The following is a 23,580-nucleotide window of genomic DNA, read 5'->3' on the forward strand; positions in this document are numbered from 1 at the left end:
CAGGTTGAAAACGGCCCTGGTCAGGCTCCGATAGCCTGGTGAGGTTGAGACTACTCCAGTGAGGTTGGGTAAAATAAAAGGGCCCAGTAGGGACTGATGAACAGGGGTAGATACAGAAGCAGAGCAACATTGAACAGAACGTTAAACTACAGTGGGAAGCCTGGGGAGGGTTGGGGTGGGGGGATTAAGAGACCAACTGAAGGACTTATATGCATGCATATAAGATTAACCAATGGACACAAGACACGGGGCGGGGGGGGGGCGGGGGGTAGGGGCCGGGGGAATGTCAAGGGGGGGAAAAAAGGAGACATATGTAATACTCTTTGTAATACTTTAAGAAATAAAAATTATTAAAATATTAAAAAAAATAAAAAAATAAATAAATATTAACTGCAAAAATAAATAAATAAATAAAGATAGGTGTTTACATCTAGTAAGGCATTTCACATTACATAATTTTATTTAATCCTCTCAGCAACCCTTTGAAAGAACTGTAATTATTTATAACCACTTTAAAGACATGATTCTGATTCTTTGGGAGGCTGTGTAACTTGCCCATGGTCACACAGTTAGTGAGGAGCAGGGTCAGGATTCAAACCCAAAGCCTACACTGTCAGATAATGGAGGATAAGTGAATGTCGAGGTCACAGTTATTGACAACTGATTTTCTTGAAGAACAAAAAAGCAATGTGGATTATCGAAAGGACCATGGGTCAAAGATCCAAGGATACGGATTGAGAATACAGGCTTTTGTTTTTTCTTTTCTTTTCTGAGCATCTTACCACTTATTAGTTGGTAACCTTGGGAAATCCCCTTCCCTCTCTTGGCCTCAGTTTCACAACCTACAAAATGAAGGGAGTGTGAGGGGGGCAGTGAATGAGGGGACCTCTAAAAGCCCCTGACCTTCCATCTTACTGTGTTCCCTAACGAATCAAAGAACTTGTTCCTTTTCTTTGGCTCCCTCTGCTGGACATGGAGCAAGAGAACACATTTGTTACTCAAATTATTTTAGATTTAATTCAATTATTTACTGAAGGCATGCCCTATACAAGGTCAAGGTGGGCTCCTGGTTACTAATTGAGGAGACTTAGACTAGAAATGATCATGAGTCACTTTCTGATCACCACTGAGCAGAACAAACACAGTGAAGGTCTAAAGTGACTCAAGATTTTATTGTATCCATGGAAATCATAGACTCAGAAAACACTATAATGATAATCATCATGAAAATAATGAGAGCTGGGGAGGGGGGTGGGGGTGCACTGGAGGAAGTTGATGGGGAAAAAGGGGGACACATGTAGTACTTTCAACAATAAAGATTTTTTTAAATTTATTGATTTGAGAAGAGAGAAAAGAAAGAAAAGAATAAGCGCTAACATTAAGTACAACAGGCCAGGCAATATCTAAAGGAATTTATCTATTTTCATTTCCATTTTATCCTTGATGTAACCATAACAAAGTTTATTATCCTCTCTTTGCACTAGGATGGGGGTTAGAATTCAATCCCCTCCTTTTCCAGATGAAGCAGTTGAGGCCCAGGGACATTCAATGACTTACCCGAAGTCACATAGCAGCTGGCTGTTGACAGAGCTAAGACCAGACGCTAGTCCAGAAATCTCTTTATTCCTTTATCCAGCTCCTCCAATTTAAAACCTGGCTGAGGAGATAGGATTCACACCAAGAAATAATTAACAGAAGGAGGCCTGTAATTAGAAGCTGAGATTTCAAGAGTGGAAAGAGGCCTTAGAGACCATCTAGTAGGACTTCCTGCTCAGACAGAAACCTCTCTGCATCCCCCCCAGACAACTGGGCACTCAGCCGCTATGCTGAAACCTACTTCTAGTACAAATTTTGTTCACTGGAGCTATATAGCATGTATCTAAGGCCTCTTCTCTACCCAGTCCTTTAAGAATTTGAAAACAACTCATGTGAATCTATAATACCTAATCATGTCTGCGCTAAAATTCCCAAGTTTATGTAAGTCTTTCACATTATACAAGAATTTTATAATATAACTAGAGGCCCAGCTTATGAAATCATGTGCGGGTAGGGTCCCCAGTCTCGCCCCGCCGCCACCCACCCTGTTCCCTGTGGTTCCCCGTTCGCTATGCTGCAATTGGAGCCTGCGGGCCAGAGGGAGGGACCGAGAGGTGGTCAATGCATCTCATAGCGACTGGTCGAGCGATTGTTCCGGTTGTTATGCCGTTATGGTCGCTGGGCTTTTATTATATAGGATTTATTATAAACCTGGTTGTCCTCCTCTGATGGGCTCCAAAGATGGCCTCCTGCTATGCATGTCCTTGTGTAGTTTGTCCCACACTGAATTTTGGCTGTGCTTTGACTGTGCCACTTTGGGTCCTAAGCCTTAAATAAATGTTATGTCTGTGCTCTTGGAAGCTAACCACCATGTGAGTTTAGTGACCCTGCTGGAGAGGAAAACCTAGAGGATGAGATACCGCTTGGAGAACCGAGAGGTCAGCTCTGTGAGTGAGAATCATCGTGGATGCCCTGCCGAGGACTGCTTCCAAACCAAGCCAACAGGACAGCCAGCTGAGCCCAGCCAGCACACAGAATCATGAGGGATAAGAATACGATTTTTTAAGCCATTACGTCTGAGAGGTTTGTTATATAGCAGTAGATAACTCGAAACATATTCCCAGAACAAAATTGATCTGTCTCATGCTGAGGATGGAATGAACGGTGCCTCCGTTATCCCCACACTGCTCACACTGTCCTGGGCTTGCTTACATTTAGCCATCCTGCCATCAGATGGAATGTGCAGCAAACTATAAGTCCCTGGCATTCATCATAGAATGGCTGTTTGGCTACTTCTCTCCAATGTGTTCATAAGTGGAATTACAGACCTAAATAAAGGATTTATATATTTTTTTTCCTTCATAATTTCATCTTGTCTGCTGTCACATCATTCCAGCTTGATGAGATTTTTAGAAAAGATTTGAGTTCTGCCACCTAATATAACAATTATCTCTCATGTTCTCTGCAACTTGGCAAACATGTCCTACACATTTTATCCAAATCGTTGATAGAATTGCTGAATAGGACCAGGCAAATTCAGTCTGTTTGCAGGGTACTAACGGTCTCCTGCGTGGATTCAGATACATTAATTGAGCAACATTTTTAGGAAATGGTCATTCCAGTTAAACAATCTATTCAAACCTGACAACCAATAAAATCATTATCCCTTGTGTCCCCTGCAACTTGGTAAATATGTCATATTTTATTCAAATCATTGACAAAATTGTTGAGTGGGGCTAGGCAAGTTCAGAGTCCTTAGGAAGGACGATAAAGATCTGCCAGGCAGGTTTGCTCTGTGGACTGAGCAATACTTTTAGGAAGTGATCACTCCAGCTAGAAACCTGTCTAATCTATTGTCCATTAGGCTGCTTTTCTTCTTTTGATTCACAATGACATTGTGGAGAATTTGCCTTGCTTCAGTCGAGGAGTAATTGGTCTCTAGCTTTCCCCTGAATCTTCTGGGTAAAACTTTCCCAAAAAGTGGTTCAAATATAGTCTGACACACTGGCTGCCAACCAACTCGTAGTCTCCTAGTGAACACACATTACTCCCTACACAATCAGCAACAATTTGATTTAAAATTTGATGAGCCCAGGCTTGGCCAGCAAACACACCTGGGTTGAAACCCTGGCTATTTTTATTGGGAACTAAGGCAAGTGCCAACTTCTCAGAGCCTCAGTTTCTTCATCTGTAAAATGAGAATAGTAATACTTTCATTGAGGGTTTGATGTGGTAATTAAAATGCAATGATGTGCGGAAAGCACACAGCACCACGCCCAGCATGCAATAACTCAATACATGATGGTTTTCATTATTGTTATTGTTTTATTATTGTAATGACAAGCTGTTACTCAATCTGTAGTTTCTAAATTTGACCTCTTTTTTTCACTTATCTGAACATTTGAACAACACATGCCTATCCCTAGTCTTCTGGCACTGTGTTGAAGAATGTAGCAAAAATAAAAATAGTGCTGCTTTCTCTCTGCCATCTGTTAACATTGACCATCTGCCCAAAGCTGTGGGCATATCCTTTTTTTTGTTCTTCATGCTCCAAACATTGATTAAAATGTGTCTCCCACCCCATGCCCAACTTAAACCTTTTGTGGCCCTAGCATGTTTCCCATGGCTCAACTCACTGGGGCTCCAACCACCATCAGGCAGACCCATTGGGATCACTCTGTATGTTCCTGCCATATTTTGTATGGCTCTGTCATCACTAGGAGCGAGCTGAGTGAGACCCAGACATCATTTAGCTGTGCCAGGCAACCAATTAACATCAGGAAGTCATGGGATCTAGGGTTAGAGAGCAGGACTTGGAGAAATAGGAGAGCATAACAATGGGGAACTAGAGCAGCAGGAGGGGAAGTACAACTAAATAATAGTAGTGAGGACCTGGGTACTAAGTCATAGAACCATGCACAAGCCTAACATAGTAACCAGATAGCACCAAGCCAGGGTTTCTTACATCCTCCTCCAAAATTGGAAGTACCAGATCTTGGGTATGAGTTGAATCTATAAGTGGTATTAGGTGGCCCTAGCAGTGGGGGTTACTATGCTGCTCCAAGCACGGTAATAAGACATCTTCTAAGAGAATTTTCAAGATTACCGACTCTTGCTCATCCCATCCAGTTCTTCCAACCAGTCCTGAATTAAATCCTGGAGAGCCCTTCTCTTACTGATTTCTGGGTATTCAGAAACCTATTAGATGCCTCTTTTTCCCCCCAGCGGGATGACAATATGTGATGACAGCTGAGCGGGATCTGGGTCACTAGTGACTAGTGAGAGTTCAAAATGTCAATGGAAGGCTAGAACAGACCTGATAAGAATGGGGAGAGGCAGTGTTGGGTTACACTTCACAAGGCAGTCATTTTAAATCCACGTTGATGACCCCAGGGAATGATACTGGTTGTAATTCTCTGGCTGCCTATAGCATCAAGGTGCCCTTAAATGTCACTCAAAAGTCATCTAAGGCTTTTGTCATTTTTTAAATTTTTTAAAACTAAAAAATATTTTTAAAGAGTGTTTCGAAGGAGATGGAGAAATAAACCTCACCACAATTTCACCACCTGGAGACAATCGGTTAAAGTGTTGGGTTGCATCTGAGTTACCTTCTTTCGGCTCTCCTCTCCTCTCCACCGCACTTCCTTTTTGCCCTCCCCCTTTCATTTCTCTCTTTGGACCTGGTCCGAGAGTTGAGTTATTTATACTTCTCAGTCATAGCACATTATCAACATTTTCATGTTCTTGGCTTGGCTTCTATTTTATTTTATTACTAGTGACCCAGTGCACAGATTCGTGCACATAAGGAAATTAATTAGAAGGCAGGCAGGACTGGGCAAGAAGGGCCAGACACACCCTGGAGCCAACCTCCCATGGTCCCTCCGTGGCTTGCCACACCAGGGGCGGTGCCACAGCTCGAAGGGTGTCTGCAGAGTGAGCGGGTTCCCTCCTGCAGGTGGGGTCCTTCAGCCTAGCCTGTGGGGATCAGGCCAAAACCGGCTCTCTGACATCCCCCGAGGAGTCCTAGATTTCAAGAGAGTGGTTCTTGGGTGATGCACCCCGGAATTGGGCTCCCTTCTCTCTGGTTCTGGGTGTGTAACCTGAGAACTGCAGCTTCCAAGTCACCGCAGCTCAGCAGCTCCTGCATTGAGCATCTGCTCCCTGGTGGTCATTGTGCGTCATAGCTACTGGTAGGATGGTCAGGCGGTCACTTAGGCTTTTATACATATAGAATAGATTTTCCTCCCTCATCTTGGGTTTTTACTCCCAGTCCCCACTCCTATCACTGTTAGCCATTCTAAGATGCTATATGCTTGCATTTGCATGCATCATTGAAGAATATATTGTATTTATGTATTTTAAATTTACATAAGTGGTACTTGCTCTGAGTCTTGTTCCGTTTCCTTTTATTTTTAACTCAACACTGTTTCTATGATCTGTTTATAGTGTGGGATGCTTATCTGGCTCATTGCTGCTAACTGCTGCATGGTGTCTGATAGTAAGTATCCACCACATTTCAATGAGCAATCCTAGGAATGGACATTTAGCTTGTTTCTGACATCCCGCTGTCAAAGGCAACAATAAACATCCCCATGCCTATGCCACTATGGATCTGATTATCAGAAGTATATAGACAGGAGTGAGACTTCTCAGTTGTAGGGATACACATATTTAGTATCACTAAGTGCTCCCATATTGTTCTGCAAATGGTTAGAACATTCTTTTTTATTGAGAAATTATTCACGTGCCATAAAATTTGCTCTTTTAAAGGTATATAATTCAGTGGTTTGTAGATTATTCACAGAGTTGTGCATCTGATTCCAGACATTTTCAGCACCACCGAAAGAAACCTGGGAACTATTAGCAGTCACCCCCCATTTCCTCTCCCCTTACCCCTGTCAACCAGCAGCTGAAAATCTACATTCTATCTCTATGGATTTGTCTATTTTGGACATTTCATATACATGGAATTATACTCTATCTGGCCTTTTGTGTCTGATTTCTCGTACTTAGCAAATTGTTTTCAAGGAATGTACTTCATTTCTTTTAGCTGCTGAATGATTTTCCATTGTATGGAGGTACCACATTTATTTATCCATTCATCAGATGAAGGACATTTGTTGTTGTTTTTGTTGTTGGCTGTTATAAATAATGCTGCTATGAGCATTCATGTACACACTTTTTTCATGGGCATGCATTTTCAATTCCTTTGAATACAGATCTAAGCATGGAATTGCTAGGTCATATGGTAGCTCTGTTTGTTTTTTGGGACTGTTTTCCAAAGTAGCTGCACCATTTTATATTCCCACCAGCAATATATAAAGGATCCATTTCTACACAGCCTTATCTATGTTGGTTATTGTCCATATTTTTTATTACAGCCATCCGAGTAGGTGGGAAGTAGCATTTCACTGTGGCTTTGATTTGCATCTCCTAATGACTAATTATTTTGAGCATATTTCTATGTGCTTATTGGCCATTTATATATCTTCCTTGGAGAAATGTGTATTTAACTCCTTTGCTCATTTTTAAATTGAGTTATCTGTCCTTTTATTGTTGAGTTGTAATAGTTCTTATGACACAAGCTCCTTATCAGATATACGATTGCAAATATTTTCACCCATGCTGTAGATTCTTTACACTTGGTTGACTGTGTCTTCAAAACACAACAATTAATTTTCAGGAAGTCCAATTTACCTATTTTTTCTTTTGTTGATTATGCTTTTGGTGTAAACCATTGTCTAACCCAAGCTCATGAAGATTTATGCCTATGTTTTCTTTTAAGAGTTTTATAGTTTTAGCTCTTCCATTTAAGTCTTTGATCAATTATGAATTAACATTTGTACATGTTTTAAGCTATGGATCCAAATTCAATCTTACGTAAATGGTTAGCTAGCTGTTCCAGCACAACTTGTTGAAAAGGCCATGGAATTGTCTTGACACCCTTGTTAAAAATCAGTAGACTATAAATGCAAAGGTTTATTTCTAGACTCTCAATTCTATTCTGTTGTTGCATGTCTATTCTTATTCACACTGTCTTGACTACTGCAGCTTCTTACTAAGTTTTAAAACCTTGAAGTGAAAGTCCTCTAACTTGTTCTTTTTCAAGATTGTTTTTGGGAGTGTTATCATTAGTTTGTTCAGCTTCTGTAACAACCTAGCACATATCTAGTGGCCTAAAACAACAAAGTTTTATTTACTTACAGTTCTGTGGGCCAGAAATCTTACACGAATTCACCAAAACCAAAGCACTGTAATTCACAAACTAAGCATGGCATTCTTTGCAAGAGAGTATATTAAGAGAATTGTCGAAGCTAAGCCAGTCTCACAAATTGGATTATTTAAATGTCAGCAAATGTACATAGTTTTTCTTCAGTATTTTTTTTTTATGTTGGCAAAGCAGCTGTAAAGCTGAGTACATAAATATGAAATAATGATAGAATTAGCTGAAAGTAATTCTCAGGGAAGTAAATTCCAGGCACTATGTTCAATGTTTCACAGCCATTTTCTTAATATTTTCAACAATCAATAGAAAGCACTTGTCAATATTGTTCCCATTTCGTGGGCGAAGAGATTGAGGTTTAGAGGGTCTCATAGCTATTCAGCAGTGAATCAGAATTCAATCTGGCTGTCTCCAGACACTGACCTCTTGAGCACTAGCCACACAGCCTTCAACCTGTGAGGCACAGACCCCCTTCACGGTCTTGTTCAGTGATTCAGCAACAAAACACCTACTCCCTGCCCTTGGCCCCAGGCTAAAATTAGACTCCCATACGGGCAAAGCATGGCCCACTCTTTCCCTTCACCCTCAAAGATCTTTGTGGCTATCTCATCTATTGTATCAGCATCTTATTCTGAGAATATCACCAGATGAGATAGCCCAGCTGAGGGCCATCAAAACCCCCTTTCAGCCCAGCCAGTGTAGCTCAGCAATTGAGCATCAACCCAGGAACCAAGAGGTCACCAGTTCAATTCCCTGTCAGGGCACAAGCCCAGGTTGTAGTCTCGATCCCCAGTGCGGGTGCATACAAGAGGCAGCCGATCAATGATGCTCTTCTCTCATCAATGTTTCTATCTCTCTATCCCTCTCCCTTCCTCTCTCTCTAAAAATCAATAAAAACATATTTTAAAAAAACACAAAACATTTCAGCAGAGGTGACTTCCTTTATGCAAAAGTTGAGCTGTATTATGGCACTTCTTATTTGCTTTTATTTTCAAGAGTCTGAAGTCTTTGGGTAAAATAGAATAAATAAATAAATAAATAAATAAATAAATAAATAAATAGGAAGCATCAAATAAACACCGCTCCTAAAGATCATCATAGCTTAGAAAGTTTGAGGTATCCACTTACCTTAATCAACCAGAGTCTCACATACAGAGAGGGCTGTATGGCTGTTAAAAAATTTGGATTTCTTTTCACGGTGCATTTTAGCTTTTAAACTGTGAGCATTTTGTGGAGTATGCATTTTTTCATGTAGCAATAGCCCCTTTTCACAATTTCAAGTAAATTTGAGGCTTCCTCCCTTCCTAGACAGAATTTCACTCCTGCCAGATGGCTACTTTTAGTAACAGTGGGCACATGCATTTTCCTTTTGGTGTAAAAATGAAAATATTTTGCTAAAATCTTACAGAAGACTCTGATACAAAGTACAAAACACAGACAAACTAGTACTACAAAAGCCCAATGCTGCCCCGAGGAACTGGACATCGGAGTACATCACCCGTCTCCCATATCCACAGTCCACATTGTTATTCACAGAGTTAAAGGACAGTCTCACTGGATATATGAACTGTGACTGGATTTTGATGATATTATGACATCATTGATAATTATTTATGTGTGATACTAATATTTTTAAAGAATTCTTATCTTTTAGATATATATTAAATATTCGTGAATACAATGACGTCATGTCTGGGATGTGCTTCAACAAATAATCCTAGGTTAGTAGTGAGACAGAGAGGGGCATAGAGGAAACAACACTGGCCATGCATTGGCAACTGTTGTAGCTGGTGGCGAGTCCATTACACTACTGTACTCCCAATATACTATCTTCTCTGCTAGTGTCTATTAGTTGGCACAGTGGTGGGAAGTGTGTGGGTCTTCACTCCAGATGTAGGGTGACTGACTCTTCCCGGCTTTAGCACCGGCCTCACACATCCCAAAAAGTCCCTGGATCCCAAGCCACCTGGGACTATTGGTCACTCCGCTTAGCCATGTGATTTGTGTTCCATCTCTGCCACTGTTCATTCTGGAACAGGGTGCAAAGCTCTTAGGCCTCCGAGACTGTTTTCTCACCTCTAAATGGGGATAATAGTCTACTCGCTGGTCTGTTCTGAGACTCTTATCAGATACTAGATGTGAACGTGCTTTGTGAACTGTGAGATACTACACAAGAATGATGTGTTATCACAGTGCAGGGTCCCTGTGGCTTATGATGCCCAGGCCCCAGAACCCCTTGCTTTCTTCTCAAAAGCTCAGGAAATCCCCTTTTCTGCTGGGTGCTTCACAAGGTGGGTGGAGGATGTGGAAGATTTCCATGGCCTTGAGCCTGGCCTCTGGAGTATTCCTCACATCCTCCAGGACTCCCAAAGCTCTCCTCTATCTCCATCCCTACTTCGGGTTTCATCTTCCCTGGGTCCTATTTCCTGAGACCCTACAGGCAGGGAGTTGAGGGACAGGAGGAAGAGGCCGCTGTGTGGCTGGGCTCTGGACACCAGGGGGCGCGCTATGGGGAGGAAGCAGGAGGCAGGGCCATCATATAATTTATAATTTGTGTGTGTGTGTGGGGGGGTGGGGGGGTGGGGGAGAGGGGACATGGGGTTATTTCCTAGAAGGCAAAAGTGCCCCAAACCTACAAAAGATGTGTAATACTGGAGGAAGATAGAATCGAATTGTGCTTGATAGAATCTACACATCGTTCCATGGATTCTCTCAGCTAACTAAGTTCATTTATTCATATTCAGTTATATGAGGGTTCTCCTTTCATTAATCCAGAGACAGCTTCTCTTGAATAAGAGCTACTCCATTCCAGCAACAAGAAAGAGGCTGGGACTTGGTGAACCGCTCTACCTACCTGCTTGCCTATTTATTTGTATAGATTTACCTAAAATCCCAGTTTGAGAATTGACATGCAACATTTCTGTGTGGGTAATGTTTGGTGGATTGATTAATTCTGCTTAAACTTTCTGATTTATTTATTAAGAAACCTGGAATATTACTTGGGATTGAACACGGCTTTTGGTATGTTCTACCCTTGAAACCTTTATAAAAATGTTCAACAACTTGTCCCAAGTCTTTTATCAGTGGTTTTCAAATTGTGAAACTGTTTTTAAATTCTGAAGACCCCACCCCGCAGTTTCTCTTCAGAGACCTCTCAGGGGCTGTCTTGGGTTGGGGGGGGGGTGCAGTATAAGATGATATCACAGGCAGAATGAAACTCCCACCCCCTCCCCACCCCTTCTCTATTTACAGCAGCTCTGGTGGTTTACTTGTGGGTTACCACATGTTTTTATTTGAACAATAGGTTCTGTAACTGGTCATTCTTTTTCCATGATGACATTTTTTGAGTACTGACGTACCTTTAAATTAGACAAGTGTGTGTGTAGAGCAATGGAAAGGAAATAATTTATATATTAAGGATCAGATGTTAAATGTGACATTTATACTCCACTTATCCTTTTCAACATCTGAATATTAACTCTGGCTCTTACTGCTTAGAAAAGTCTTATAAGCTTTGACATGCCCTGAGATCACAACTTGTTGGAAAATCCTAAGTTCTATTTTTGGCATTAAGATAAATGCTTCTATTCAGGTTTAGGGTTGACAAGGAAGAGAGCAAGGGGGCATGCTGCAATTTTAGCTCCTAAAGGATCTATGTAACACGTAGGTTAGTTGTTTCTAATTGACTTCTGATAACAATCATTCAACCTGATAGACCAGTGGTTCCCAAACTTATTTGGCCTACCGCCCCCTTTCCAGAAAAAATATTACTCAGCCCCTGGAAATTAATTTTTTTTAAATTTTAATAGCAGTTACTCATCGCCCCCAAATGCACCTGTGGCCATCACCGCCCCCCTGGATCGCTGCAGCGCCCACCGGGGGGCGGTAGCGCCCACTTTGGGAATCACTGTGATAGACCTTCTCTTGGATAAGAACCTGGCACAACCCTAGCTGGTTTGGCTCAATGGATAGAGCGTCGGCCTGTGGACTGAAGGGTCCCTAGTTCGATTCTGGTGAAGGGCACATGCCAGAGTTGGTGGCTTAATTCCCAGTAGGAGGCATGTAGGAGGCAACCGACCTATTATTCTTATCTTTGGTGTTTCTATCTCCCTCTCCCTTCCTCTCTGAAATCAATAAAAATATATTTTTTAAAAATCCCCCTCACCCCCCAAAATGAACCCGACACAGACAAACCCACCTATAAGGTGGGGGAGGGGAGGACTTGCATGTGAGCATCTGGAACAAAAGGACTTTTTTTTCCCCATTAAAAAAAAAAACTTCCTGGAGTTGATTTCCATAAGTGTACATTTCCTCTTCATAATCCTAGTCATTAATCACCAAGTAGTGAATAATGAACACCTGCATGGATCATAGATTCCACAATCCAACCTGAAAACTCAAATGTCGGGTTGTCTCCTACTCTATAATCTACCCCCAGGGTCTGTTCCTGACTTGTTTGGCATCTCTGTTTTTGGCAGAACTGGAATCAGGGAATAGGATTTCAACATATTCTTACCCCTTCTCTCACCTTTTCTTCACTCCAGGATCTCTCAACCTCCACACTGTAGACATTTTGGGCTGAATAATTCTTTATTGCAGGGGGTGGGGGCCTGGGGTGTCCTGTGAACTGTGGGCTGTTTGGTAGCATCCCTGACCTCTACCCAGCAGATGCCAGTAACACCCCTTTCCCAAGCAAGACAACTAAAAATGTCTCCAGGAATTGCCAAATTCTCCTTGCATGAATGGAGATTTTGGGTGGGAGTGGGAAGGGGGCAAAACTGCCCCCTTTGGGAACCACTGTTCTCTACTCCATGAGGACCCTGACACTGAGAATCCGACCAGAACTGCCTGGCCCTCACCAGATTTGGTTCTGAAAGAAACCTTAGACCCATGTAATTCACCAAGTCAATGCGCTCAACCCTGGCTGCACATGGCAGTCACCCCAGACATTACAAATGACCAGCTGGGCATATTTTTTAAAAGCTCCTCAGAAGATCTGTGTGTAGACAGGAATAGGCAATCTCTGAACTAAGTGTACTTAGCAGTCTTAATACTTATAAAAACTTAAACAAAAAACACAATTTTATTTCAAGTAGGAAATATCCAAGTAGTCTCAGAGCAAGAAAAAAACTCCATATGTCAGTAGATTGTAGAACACAGGCCACTGGAGATATTTCACGGTAGCTTTCTGTTGTTCTGTTATTATCGCAGAGCAATTGGAAAACGGGATCCCTCTAGGAATTCTGGGCTTTTTAAGTTTGACTGAAGGTGCATCACTTGACGTAGAGCAATTTATCTGCTGTTTGTAACTGACAGAGACTCTTTTGACCAAAGGACATCAATTAGAGGAGTTTAAAGGGAAAAGCCTAACCAAGAGGAAATTTCCTGGATGTAAGGTTTGGGATCGGTAGGGAGGGGAGATCAAGACTGAGCAATACCAACAGTGGCCTAGGAAAGGAGGCCTTCTGAGGACGCTTTTCAGCAGATGAAAAATACGATCAAATCGCTCCCTCTTTCGTTTGAAAGCGCCAGAGCAGGGCGAATAAAACCAGACAACGCAGGCCTTTTATCTTAGGATCCAGGAGAATTAGGTCCAGGAGGTGTACATATTCTGGCAGCTGCCAATCCTGCTCCTTCTGGCTGGCCGGTAAAGGCTGGCCTTCTGGAAGGTGTAGGATACATGAGACATTTGACTTTCCACCTGACCCAGACCGTTCACTTGGCTTCCCTGAGATTTTGTTTCCATATCTGAAAAGGGCCGGCAGGGCAGTTACCTCAGACAGTCCCTATGCGGATTAAATTAGGTCATAGGTGTGAAAGTGCTTTCTGTAATCTAAAGCCCAATAGGTATGCTATTTCCAGGGACCTTCCATCCTGAAGATTATACTAGACTCAGAGCCAGTGGCTTTCCATTTTGGCTTCTAGGGCATGCATAGAATAATGGACGAGTCCAGTCATTGACTTCACTTGTCAAATGTCTGTCCTCACATGGGCAATTAGGAAAATACATTTGAGCTAAAAATACAGAGTGATGTATTTTTCATGACTGAGGTTATGATTGTATTTTAGGTTATTACATACTAAAGACCAGGAAATTAATTGGTGCCCTCTAAAAATGCAAAGAGCAAGAGATTAATCTGATAAATGGTTTCCATTAAAATAATTCCATTTGGTTTCCCAAATTTATCTTGTCTCCTGAGGTTTCTGAATGCCACAACGTCCTTCTCCTATGCTTTCCAGCTGCATTCTACTGCTTCCTACATCCCTGGGTTTGGAGAATTTCAATACTTATAAATAATAGTGGCACGGCAAAGCTAGAGCATTAACCCTTTAGTTCCCTAACTCATGGATATGTTAACTGAAACCACTGTTTCATCTTTCAATTGAGTTTTGGTTGATATTCAGAATGTAACCTTTATGGGTTTGAAAGTAAGGTTTTTGGTGATGCTGCTTCATACAGATAATGCAATTGAGACCATTCAAATAAGTCCAAGGTCAAAGTTTCGAGTTACTAGTACTCACTCAGCAATAAAAATTCACATGAAAGAATGAAATAAACAGGGTGGAGAGAAGGCTGTTTCAGGAGACAATCCATGCTACTCTGAGGGCAGGGGGAACTGGTAGAGAAGAGGTCAGTGTTTTCAAAACTTCATTCAGATGCTTTTCCAATCAGGTGTCCCAAGTGGCTAGCAGAGAACATTGAGCAGATCCACCCCAGTCTTATGAAAACATAGGCAGCTGGATGCCATCTTTCCTGAAGAGAACATCAGCTCAGCCAACTGTAAACCTAGAACTGAGCATGCCGCTACATCACCACACTAAGTTCATGTTTCTCTAGTTTGTCCTCCGATGGTTCTGCCTCGAAGTCTGGATTCGGGTTTGGGTGGTGGATTTCAATGAGAAGAATATAGATGAGGCCTCCAATGGCAGCACCAACCATAGGGGCCACAACAGGAATCCACCAGAAGTTATTTCCAACTCTGAAATCAAACAAGGAATTAGTGATACACCACTTGGCTTTCCTCCTCGTATTACTGCTAGTTATTCACTAACCAGCTAGTCTTTCTCATGCTTCTGGCTCCCTTATCAATCAGCAAGAGCTAAGTATAAGAGCACTCACCACAGCTTGGCAACCTGGATTCTCTAATACACCTGACTTCAGATGGTCCACCACTGTCCTATTGGTACTTATGAGAGAATATGTCCCATTTTTTATTTTCCTTTCAGAAAATATAGTCCTACAGTATGGTCAAAATTGAGGGCATGTAATAAAGGTTCAGGTTGATTACTCAGGAGTTTACTTTTCCTTATCCTGAAACAATGAGTCCTGAGGATTATGAATGGAAAGATGTGGAGAGATTCTTGGACATCATTGTAATGTGAGGGCAGCCACAAAATAATCAGGAATGCTTATCAGTGAAAACGAATTTAAAAAATCAGAGGTGGAATACGAATTAGGCACTAACTATAATTTACTTCAGCGCTTATTTTTTGAGGTAACTAAGCTTAAAGTTATTTTCTGATAAGGCTATTGTGCTGTGATTCCCTCTCCCCTCCAGAAACCCTCAATGCCAGTACGTTATATTAAGGGTATAATTCTGTGAGAAAGCAGCTGTCTTTGTGAATTGTCACCATCTTTTTAGGAGACAGGAAATCCATTTAAGTAACTCAGTAGAAAGGACCGTGAGTGCTCAGAAGCAAGCAACACTATACAATATATGGTTTAAGGAGCTATACATTTGAGATAAAACTTTTTTAAAAGCAGGGAAGTAGAAAAAAAATTCAGGACACTGTGGAGGAGGAAGGGAAAACAGGAGGAGCACACGGGTGCACAGGAGGGTTTCATAGTGTTGCGTTTAAGGGAAGGACTCCTGGCGGTGCGTCTCACCCGCGTGCTCAATAGCTACACGTAAGGTCTTTTGCTTTGTATCACATTTTGATAAGAAAGGATAATGAAGAAAATAACCACGAACAGGAGGCCTGTTCTAGGAGTCACGAGACCTGGTTCTAATCTCAGGATAGAAGGACTTTGGGCAAGTCCCCCGTGGTCCCTTCCACTTGGATCATACAAGTACTCTTAGATCATCAATGCAGGCTCCCGGGAACAGCCCTGAGACTGAACACAATGGCCACCAGGTGTCGCTCTTACTGCACGAGAGAGAGGGCGCGAAACTGCCGTTGCAGAGCCCCTTCCCGGGCCCCCAAATCCAGATGGAAGTTTCTATGAGAGGCACAGGGGCTTTAAAGGACTAGGAGGTTCTTTATTTCCTTTCCTCCATCACTGTTTTTTTTTAATATATATTTTATTAATTTTTGCAGAGAGGAAGGGAGAGAGATAGAGAGTTAGAAACATCGATGAGAGAGAAACATCGATCAGCTGCCTCCTGCACATCTACTGGTACATCCCCTTGACCGGAATCGAACCTGGGACCTTTCAGTCCGCAGGCCGACGCTCTATCCACTGAGCCAAACCAGTTTCGGCTCCATCACTGTTTTATGGTGAATCTGTCATTTCACCGATTGGGGTCCAAGATACCTGCCAGGACGCATGTTCTCCTTCCCCTGAATAGACCCTCCTCCTTCTATCAGAGCTGAGCGCCTTGTGCCGGGGCCACATGTCATAAATGGAGGAGCTTGCACGTGGTTCCCTGCCAGGTCAAGTCTTACAAGTACACAGGGTCATTTGCATGCTATGATTTTGGGGGAAGCTGGAAATGTCTACGTTAATTAAGGTACCAGCATCAGGGATTCATCCCTTTGGGTGAACTTAAAAAAAAAAAATAAACTACCCCTGAGATCCTTCATCAAATCATTAGCATCTTAATGTGAATCCATGGAGAGAACTCCAATGGGGAACATCCTAACATTTCCCGGAAAAAGGAAGAGTCAGCCGAGGTCTGTTGACTTTTGCTCTGGTCGTACCTCCTGCTGCCCCACTTCCGGTCAGCCTCACTGCTTGCCCTAAGGGGGCAAGTGAGGGTCTGAGAAGAAGGCATTCTTGGCTTTATCTGAGGGTGTGGACCCAAGCTAGGATACCTACTGAGATGCCGACCTTGGATATAGAAACTTGAAAGGGAGGGACACTCTAGGAACACTTTGGAGACCTGCTGTCTCTTAAAGGTTTTCTTGGGAACTTTTTGGTTGAGGATAACCAGCAAGCCTGGCCTTTTCCTAACTGATTGCTGCCCCCTCTAAAGGAGAGATCCTTTTTAATCCATTTTCTATAATGATGTCAGATTAAATTTGCTAAATTGAAGTTCTAAACATGCCAAACGTCTGCCCTAACTCCTCTGCTGCTCCCTATAACCTTCAGCACAGGGAGCATCAAACCCCCATATTTTCCTTTTTAGGAGTCTAGGGCCTCTATGGTCTGCCAAAAATTTGCCCTTTCCAACCTTCTTCATGCACCCTTCCAGCCAGACTGGATTGCTTGTTATTGTAACACTAGAGGCCCGGTGCACAAAATTCATGCATGGGGGGGGGGGGCCCTCAGCCAGGCCTGCACCCTCTCCAATCCGGGAACCCTTGGGGAATGTCCGACTGCCAGCAGTCAGACATCCCTCTTGCAATCCGGGACTGCTGGCTCCTAACCGCTCACCTGCCTGCCTGTCTGATCGCCCCTAACCACTCTGCCTGCCTGCCTGATCCCCCCCCAACCACCCTCCCCTGCCTGCCTGATCGCCCCTAACTGCTCACCTGTTGGCCTGATCGCCCCTAACCACCTCTGCCTTGGCCCCCACCACCGTGGCTTTGTCTGAAGGAGGACTGGGCGACCGGAAGATGTCAGGTCAACCCATTCTAATTAGCATATTACCCTGTTATTAGTATAGATTATTAATATAGATTCTGTGTTTCCTGATGAACCAAAGTAAGTTCCTTTCCTATACAGAGAAGTGATGAGTGGATGGGATGAGCTACTGTGGCTTTATAGGGGGGATTGGGAAGGAAGTAATGGGCAGATTTTGTCCTGGGAGTTTGGTACTGACCGTTGACATACTTCCTCAAGCGCATTATGAGGTTGATAGCACAGGGTCTTGCAAAATTTCCTGTGCACAGGCTCTCTTTTATCTCTGTTCTGCTAGGATTTTTTAAGACCCAACTCAGCTCTTTCTTCAGTGGCACCTTTCCCAACTTCCCCAGGCAGAGCTAGTCACTCCTCAGAACTTTGTTTTAAGGGTTGCCAGAGTCCTTATTACATTGCTCAAGGCTAGTGACTTAGCAAATTTTGAAATTTTCTTGCCTAGCTCAATGACACAGCATGAGATAGGGTTCAGTGAAGAATTGTTGAATGACATGATGAATGAAGCATAGCTAGCATGGTTTCCTAGAAAAAGCCCTGTAGTAGTATTGAAAGATATAAAATCTAGTCCAACTTTGTCACAAAGTAAATCTGTAGACAAGTTATACAATCAAAATGTGCACATAAAACCATACACCAATATTATATAGGACAGGTCTATCTCTGTGGAATTCCTCTCTCTCTCTCTCTCTCTCTCTCTCTCTCTCTCTCTGTCTGCCTACCTGTCTCTCTCACACACACATACACAGCCCCAATATGTCACAAATCACCAGTGAGACAGACATTCCACACTCATGACCAGGGTATGCACTAAACCTCCACCTTCCCGTCTGTACTCTCCTGGACTCCAATCCAAAGCACAGCCCTCCCTGATAAAGCTCAGCATGAATCTTTCTCTCCCCTCCACCCCACCACTGTTACTTACCTGAAGACATCAAACCCCCATCCTGCCAAAGCAGTGAAAAGTCTGGGACTCAGGTCTCGAGCTGGATTCATGGCACAGCCACAGTTCAGTCCCAAAGAGGAAGAAAGGACAATGATCAGGAGGCCGATGGCAATGGGCTGTAGGCCTTTGGGGACTCCCCAGTTTCTGGAGTCAAAGATGGCAAAGACAACCAGGAGGAGGAACATGGTGGACATTACCTGGGGAAAGAGAAAATGTTCAAGGGGGTTAGCTTATAATCTGCCTGTTTGCCCACCTTAAAATCCAGCCCTCTGGTTAAGAACAAACCTAGTAATAACTAACATACACTAGGTGAGCACACTGTGCCATTCTTTTTTTTTTTAAAATTGATTGTGTATATGAAATATGTTGTAGGGTGTTTTCGTTTGTTTTGTTTTTGTTTTAATTTTAGAGAGAGAGGAAGGGAGAGGGATAGAGAGAGAGAATCATCGATTGACTGCCTCCTGCACACCCCCCACTGGGGACGAAGCTGGCAACTTGGGCATGTGCCCTGACTTAGAATCGAACTATGACCTCCTGGTTCATAGGTCGATGCTCAACCACTGAGCAACACAGACTGGGTCAGATACTCTTCTTGCCATAGCAATTTCAAACGTGATGGTAATATTCTCCTTTACAGATTAGTTACCTGACAAGGTTGCGGAATTAATGGCAGTCAGTGGACCCAGAGAGTTAGGCTCTAGAGCAGTGATGGCGAACCTATGACACGCGTGTCAGAGGTGACACGCGAACTCATTTTTTTGGTTGATTTTTCTTTGTTAAATGGCATTTGAATATATAAAATAAATATCAAAAATATAAGTCTTTGTTTTACTATGGTTGCAAATATCAAAAAATTTCTATATGTGACACGGCACCAGAGTTAAGTTAGGGTTTTTCAAAATGCTGACACGCCGAGCTCAAAAGGTTCGCCATCCCTGCTCTAGAGACTAACTTTACTATACTCTCCTGCTAAACCACTACCCAGCTAAACAGAAACACAAACTTCAAGCTGGAAAAATGAACAAAGAGGCTCATTCAAATTGGCAAGATGAATAATGTGAGATATCAATAGGAAAATGAGCAAAGGAAAGGAACAGAAAATTCATTAAAGAAAAGGAGAATTAAGAAACAAATGGGAAAAACAGATTTGTAATGAAAACAAATGCAAACAATACCAAATGTTAGGGAAATGATACCAGTTCTCCCAGGCTTTTCCAGTAGAACTGAACATGTACCACACGTTTAAAAAGAAACTCAGCAGTAATTTAGCAACATGCATTTAAACCCCACAAAATTATTTATTCATTTTGACCCCATTGAATGGTTGAGAACCATACCGTGAAAATAATCTAACATATGGAAAAATCATAAGGTTTCTCAGGGATCCTACTTTTCATGTAATTCAAGCCCAATGTATCTTATAATGAAGAAGATGACATTGGAGTCCAGAGCTGTGGAAGGAGCTTTAGAGGTTCCTCCTGTGAATTCAGGCGCTTTCCATAAAGCCAACTTTCTCTCTCAATCCTGGGCTTGCCCTGCAAAGGCTGATGTCTTAGTTCCTTGAGATTTGGACCCACAGCCCCCTTCCTACACTCTTGTTCTGTTCTGAGAATGTGACAAAGTGAAGCCTTCAGCCCCTATAACTTTCCCACAGAGACGGCCTCTCTCACCGAGCCCTCTAGCAACGCTCTCCTCCTTGCCCCCTCAGGAGAGTGAGCTGGCCCCAGGCCATTTCAGGGTCAGCTTCTCTCAAGATTACTAAATTGTATAGCTCTAAATATTGTTCAAGCATATTGTATATAATTTAATTAATGGACAGTCATTCTTTTACCCAATAAATATTTACTGGCACCTACTGAGCCAGGTACAGTTCCATGCTGTTCCTCATTCGAGGAGTACAGGGCCTGGTTCTCTGACAAGTAACAGATCACTCTTGCAGGTGATAATGTCAGGGATAGAAGGCAAGACTGGCATACCTCGATGTGGGGTTGGGAGGATGAGAAGAGATAAACCAAAGAACTTACATACATAGCCCATGGACACGGGCAATAGGGTAGTGAAGACCTGGCGGGTGGGTAGGGGCTGGGAGGAAGGCAGAATGTCTTTTCTTGTGGTCTCTCCATTTAGATCGTTTGCACAAAAGAGACACAACCGTGCAGCAAACACCATTTGCCCCTACAGAGGCTGAAATGTTCAGTCATCCACTGTCTGGAATTCAACTGCTATGAACGAGTGTATATATTAAAGCAGAAGTAGAAAACTCTTTTAATGGCATCGACTTTGACAAAGCAAAAATCTGTCAGGAAAGCTTGGGTGATACCTAGTGACCTCTGGCTTTGGAAACACAGCCTCTCCCTATTGATAGACGCATAGCACTCCCATGCAGTCCCCTCATTAAATCCTGTCTTTTCGCCAAAGTTAGCTCTCGATTGAATGGATACTTACTTGGTCTGCAAATGCATTTGTCAGAGATAGATACGGAGCTGGGTACGTTGCAAAAATGATTGCTGTTGCATTTTCTCCCACGATGAGGAGTTTCCCATCAGCAAAGGACATAATTCCATCTACGGAAGACAGAGTTCCAGCAGGTTAGCATTCTCTGGGAAGGGGTGAGGGAGGTCTATGCCAGGTGTTAACCACCGCAGTCAAACACTCAGGTTTAGTTTAGCAGATCCATATTGTCTGCCTTTCTTCACTTTATATGCCCAGAGAAGCCATAGAATGGCGGGTCAAGGCCAGACAGTCCTGGCTGCCCTCAATGGTTCACTCTAAATGTGAGCCATATCCTTAGCCAGTGGGTCCTGGAAACAATCATCTTTTGGGGGAATTGTTGGCATTTTTTGTATTGACCAAAAGCCAATGTGGAACTTGAACCTACTCGAGGCAGAATTCATAATTCTAATAGCAGTCCACAATTCGAGGGTGTCATGGAAGAGTGAAGTTGCCCTTGGAGCAAGGGAGATAGGTGCCCCCAAAGAGCCAGTCCGACCCCAGCTCTCTCCTACCACCGTTCATTTCCCTCATTTTTCCAGGGAAAACCAAGACCAGAAGGTCAGATGATTTATTTAAGTCATGTAGCTACTTATTTTGCACATGTTAACATTGTAGTCCTGGTTGGGCCTAAATATGAGCTTCCTTTAAGTTCTGCTCTCTCTTTTAAGTTGTGACCATTTTCATTGAGAGGCTTCATGAATTTTCCCTAATGATAATGTTGGTCCCATTATTTAGAACTTAGAGCTTTTCAAATTGCCTGTCAATTGTAGAGTGCTCCCTATTCTTGTCTTATTGTACCTCTTGTAAGTAATTCTGACATTCAGGGTATGCCCAGCTCTCCCTAACCTCTGGACTCAGGGGTCTTACTCACCATAGTAAATACCAAAGAGGATTGCAGACCCTACGAAGGCTCCCAGGAACTGGGCTCCTACATAAAAAGGAAATTTGAACCATTTCATCCGTCCAAAGAGACACATTGCAAAAGACACAGCAGGGTTGATGTGGCCACCTACAAGGAAGATAAGATGATGTTAAAGAGAGGGCAGATCGGGGAGAATTCTTAGGAAGAAAGTAATTCTTATCTAGAGACCTCAGCCCTCTGAGTAGGGATCCATATGTGAGGACACAGAGTGGTGTGTGTGTGTGTGTGTGTGTGTGTGTGTGTGTGTAAATGAGAGAGAGCGAGAGCAGAGAGAGAGAGCGTGAGCTTGAGTAGGGAGAAAGGGAGGACTAATAATCCTCATGGCATCATTAGACACTGTTTAGGATGTTTAGCTTTTTTATATAGAAAGAAACTTTTATTCAAGTGGCTCATTTTTATTTATCTGTCTATCTATCTATCTATCTATCTATCTATCTATCTATCTATGGATTTTCTCTATAAAGCAATAACCTCAAAGAGATTGATGTGAATTATTAACTTCAATATATCTTTTTAAAAAGTCGACAGACCTATACAGTCTAAATCTATATCTAGCAATTCCTCAGTCCATGTTCAGAAGATATATATTAAAAACAATCTTGGAAGTAAAAAGGGAGCTCAGATCTTGCTTCCCAGCATGTTGCCAGTTTGGCTCAAATAAACTGATAAAAATTTTAAAAATATATCAAAAAGAGATGTCTCTTTAAGGGGAAATGTCCCTTGGTTGGTAGGCTGAGCCCCTTCTGAGGTAACGGGCTCCGTTAACATTGAGGTGATCACAGTGTCTGAGTGGATTCTCTGCAGTTCTGCATAAACAATACCAGTATATTTCTCTCACACACAGACATAGCAGTGCTCCTGTCACCCCACCCTAAACCATGGCTAGAGAAATCAGCCTCCTTGATTCTCCTCTCCCCACAAGGTCAGACAGAATTTGCTCTGGTAAGTCACTAATATTCCCAGCTGGCTGTGCTAGTAACAACTTTCATTGAACACTTGCCAGATGCTATCACAGGGATAGTACATGCACTTGATCTTCAGAAGAACCTGGTGAGATGGGTACTGCTCCAGTTCACTGGTGAGGAAACTGAGGCACAAAACTAAAGTAACTTTCTTTTTTAAAAAAGATATATTTTATTGATTTTTTACAGAGAGGAAGGGAGAGGGATAGAGAGTTAGAAACATCGATGAGAGAGACACATCTATCAGCTGCCTCCTGCACACCTCTTACTGGGGATGTGCCCACAACCAAGGTGCATGCCCTTGACCAGAATCGAACCTGGGACCTTTCAGTCCACAGGCCGATGCTCTATCCACTGAGCCAAACCAGTTAGGGCCTAAAGTAACTTTCTTAAGGCTACATGGTTAAAAGTGGGAGAACTAGAATTCAAATTTAGGTTTCTCTGAACTCTAGGGCCTATGTTCTATGTTCTGTCACTTCCAGACCCCCCCCCTTTTCTAAATAGATTTTTATTGATTTCAGAGAGGTAGGGGGAGAGATAGATAGAAACATCAATGATGAGAGAGAATCAGTGATCGGCTGCCTCCTGCACGCTCCCCAACTGGGGATCGAGCTCGCAACCTGGTCATGTGCCCTGACCGGGAATTGAACCGTGACCTCCTGGTTCATAGGTCAATGCTCAACCACTGAGCCATGCTGG

General features: G+C 42.7%; 1 protein-coding gene across 3 annotated transcripts in view; it reads right to left on the bottom strand.

Moving 5' to 3' along the window:
- Nucleotides 1-1,457: 1,457 nt before the first annotated feature.
- The window catches only part of AQP9 (aquaporin 9), a 54,521-nt gene continuing 32,398 nt past the window's right edge, over nucleotides 1,458-23,580 (bottom strand). For 2 of the 3 annotated variants that reach the window (XM_023751602.1, XM_006085902.3), the window contains 4 exons: nucleotides 21,869-22,006; nucleotides 20,950-21,068; nucleotides 18,484-18,701; nucleotides 12,819-14,739 (listed from right to left, as the gene is read on the bottom strand). In XM_023751602.1, the coding sequence (XP_023607370.1) occupies nucleotides 14,565-14,739; nucleotides 18,484-18,701; nucleotides 20,950-21,068; nucleotides 21,869-22,006 (650 nt within the window). In that variant the 3' untranslated portion in view covers nucleotides 12,819-14,564. Of the gene's footprint in view, nucleotides 1,654-12,818; nucleotides 14,740-18,483; nucleotides 18,702-20,949; nucleotides 21,069-21,868; nucleotides 22,007-23,580 lie in introns of those variants that run through there. The other variant, XM_023751603.1, reaches the window with a different exon arrangement.

Source organism: Myotis lucifugus, unplaced genomic scaffold, assembly GCF_000147115.1.
Source record: "Myotis lucifugus unplaced genomic scaffold, Myoluc2.0 scaffold_23, whole genome shotgun sequence".
NCBI lineage: Eukaryota > Metazoa > Chordata > Mammalia > Chiroptera > Vespertilionidae > Myotis > Myotis lucifugus.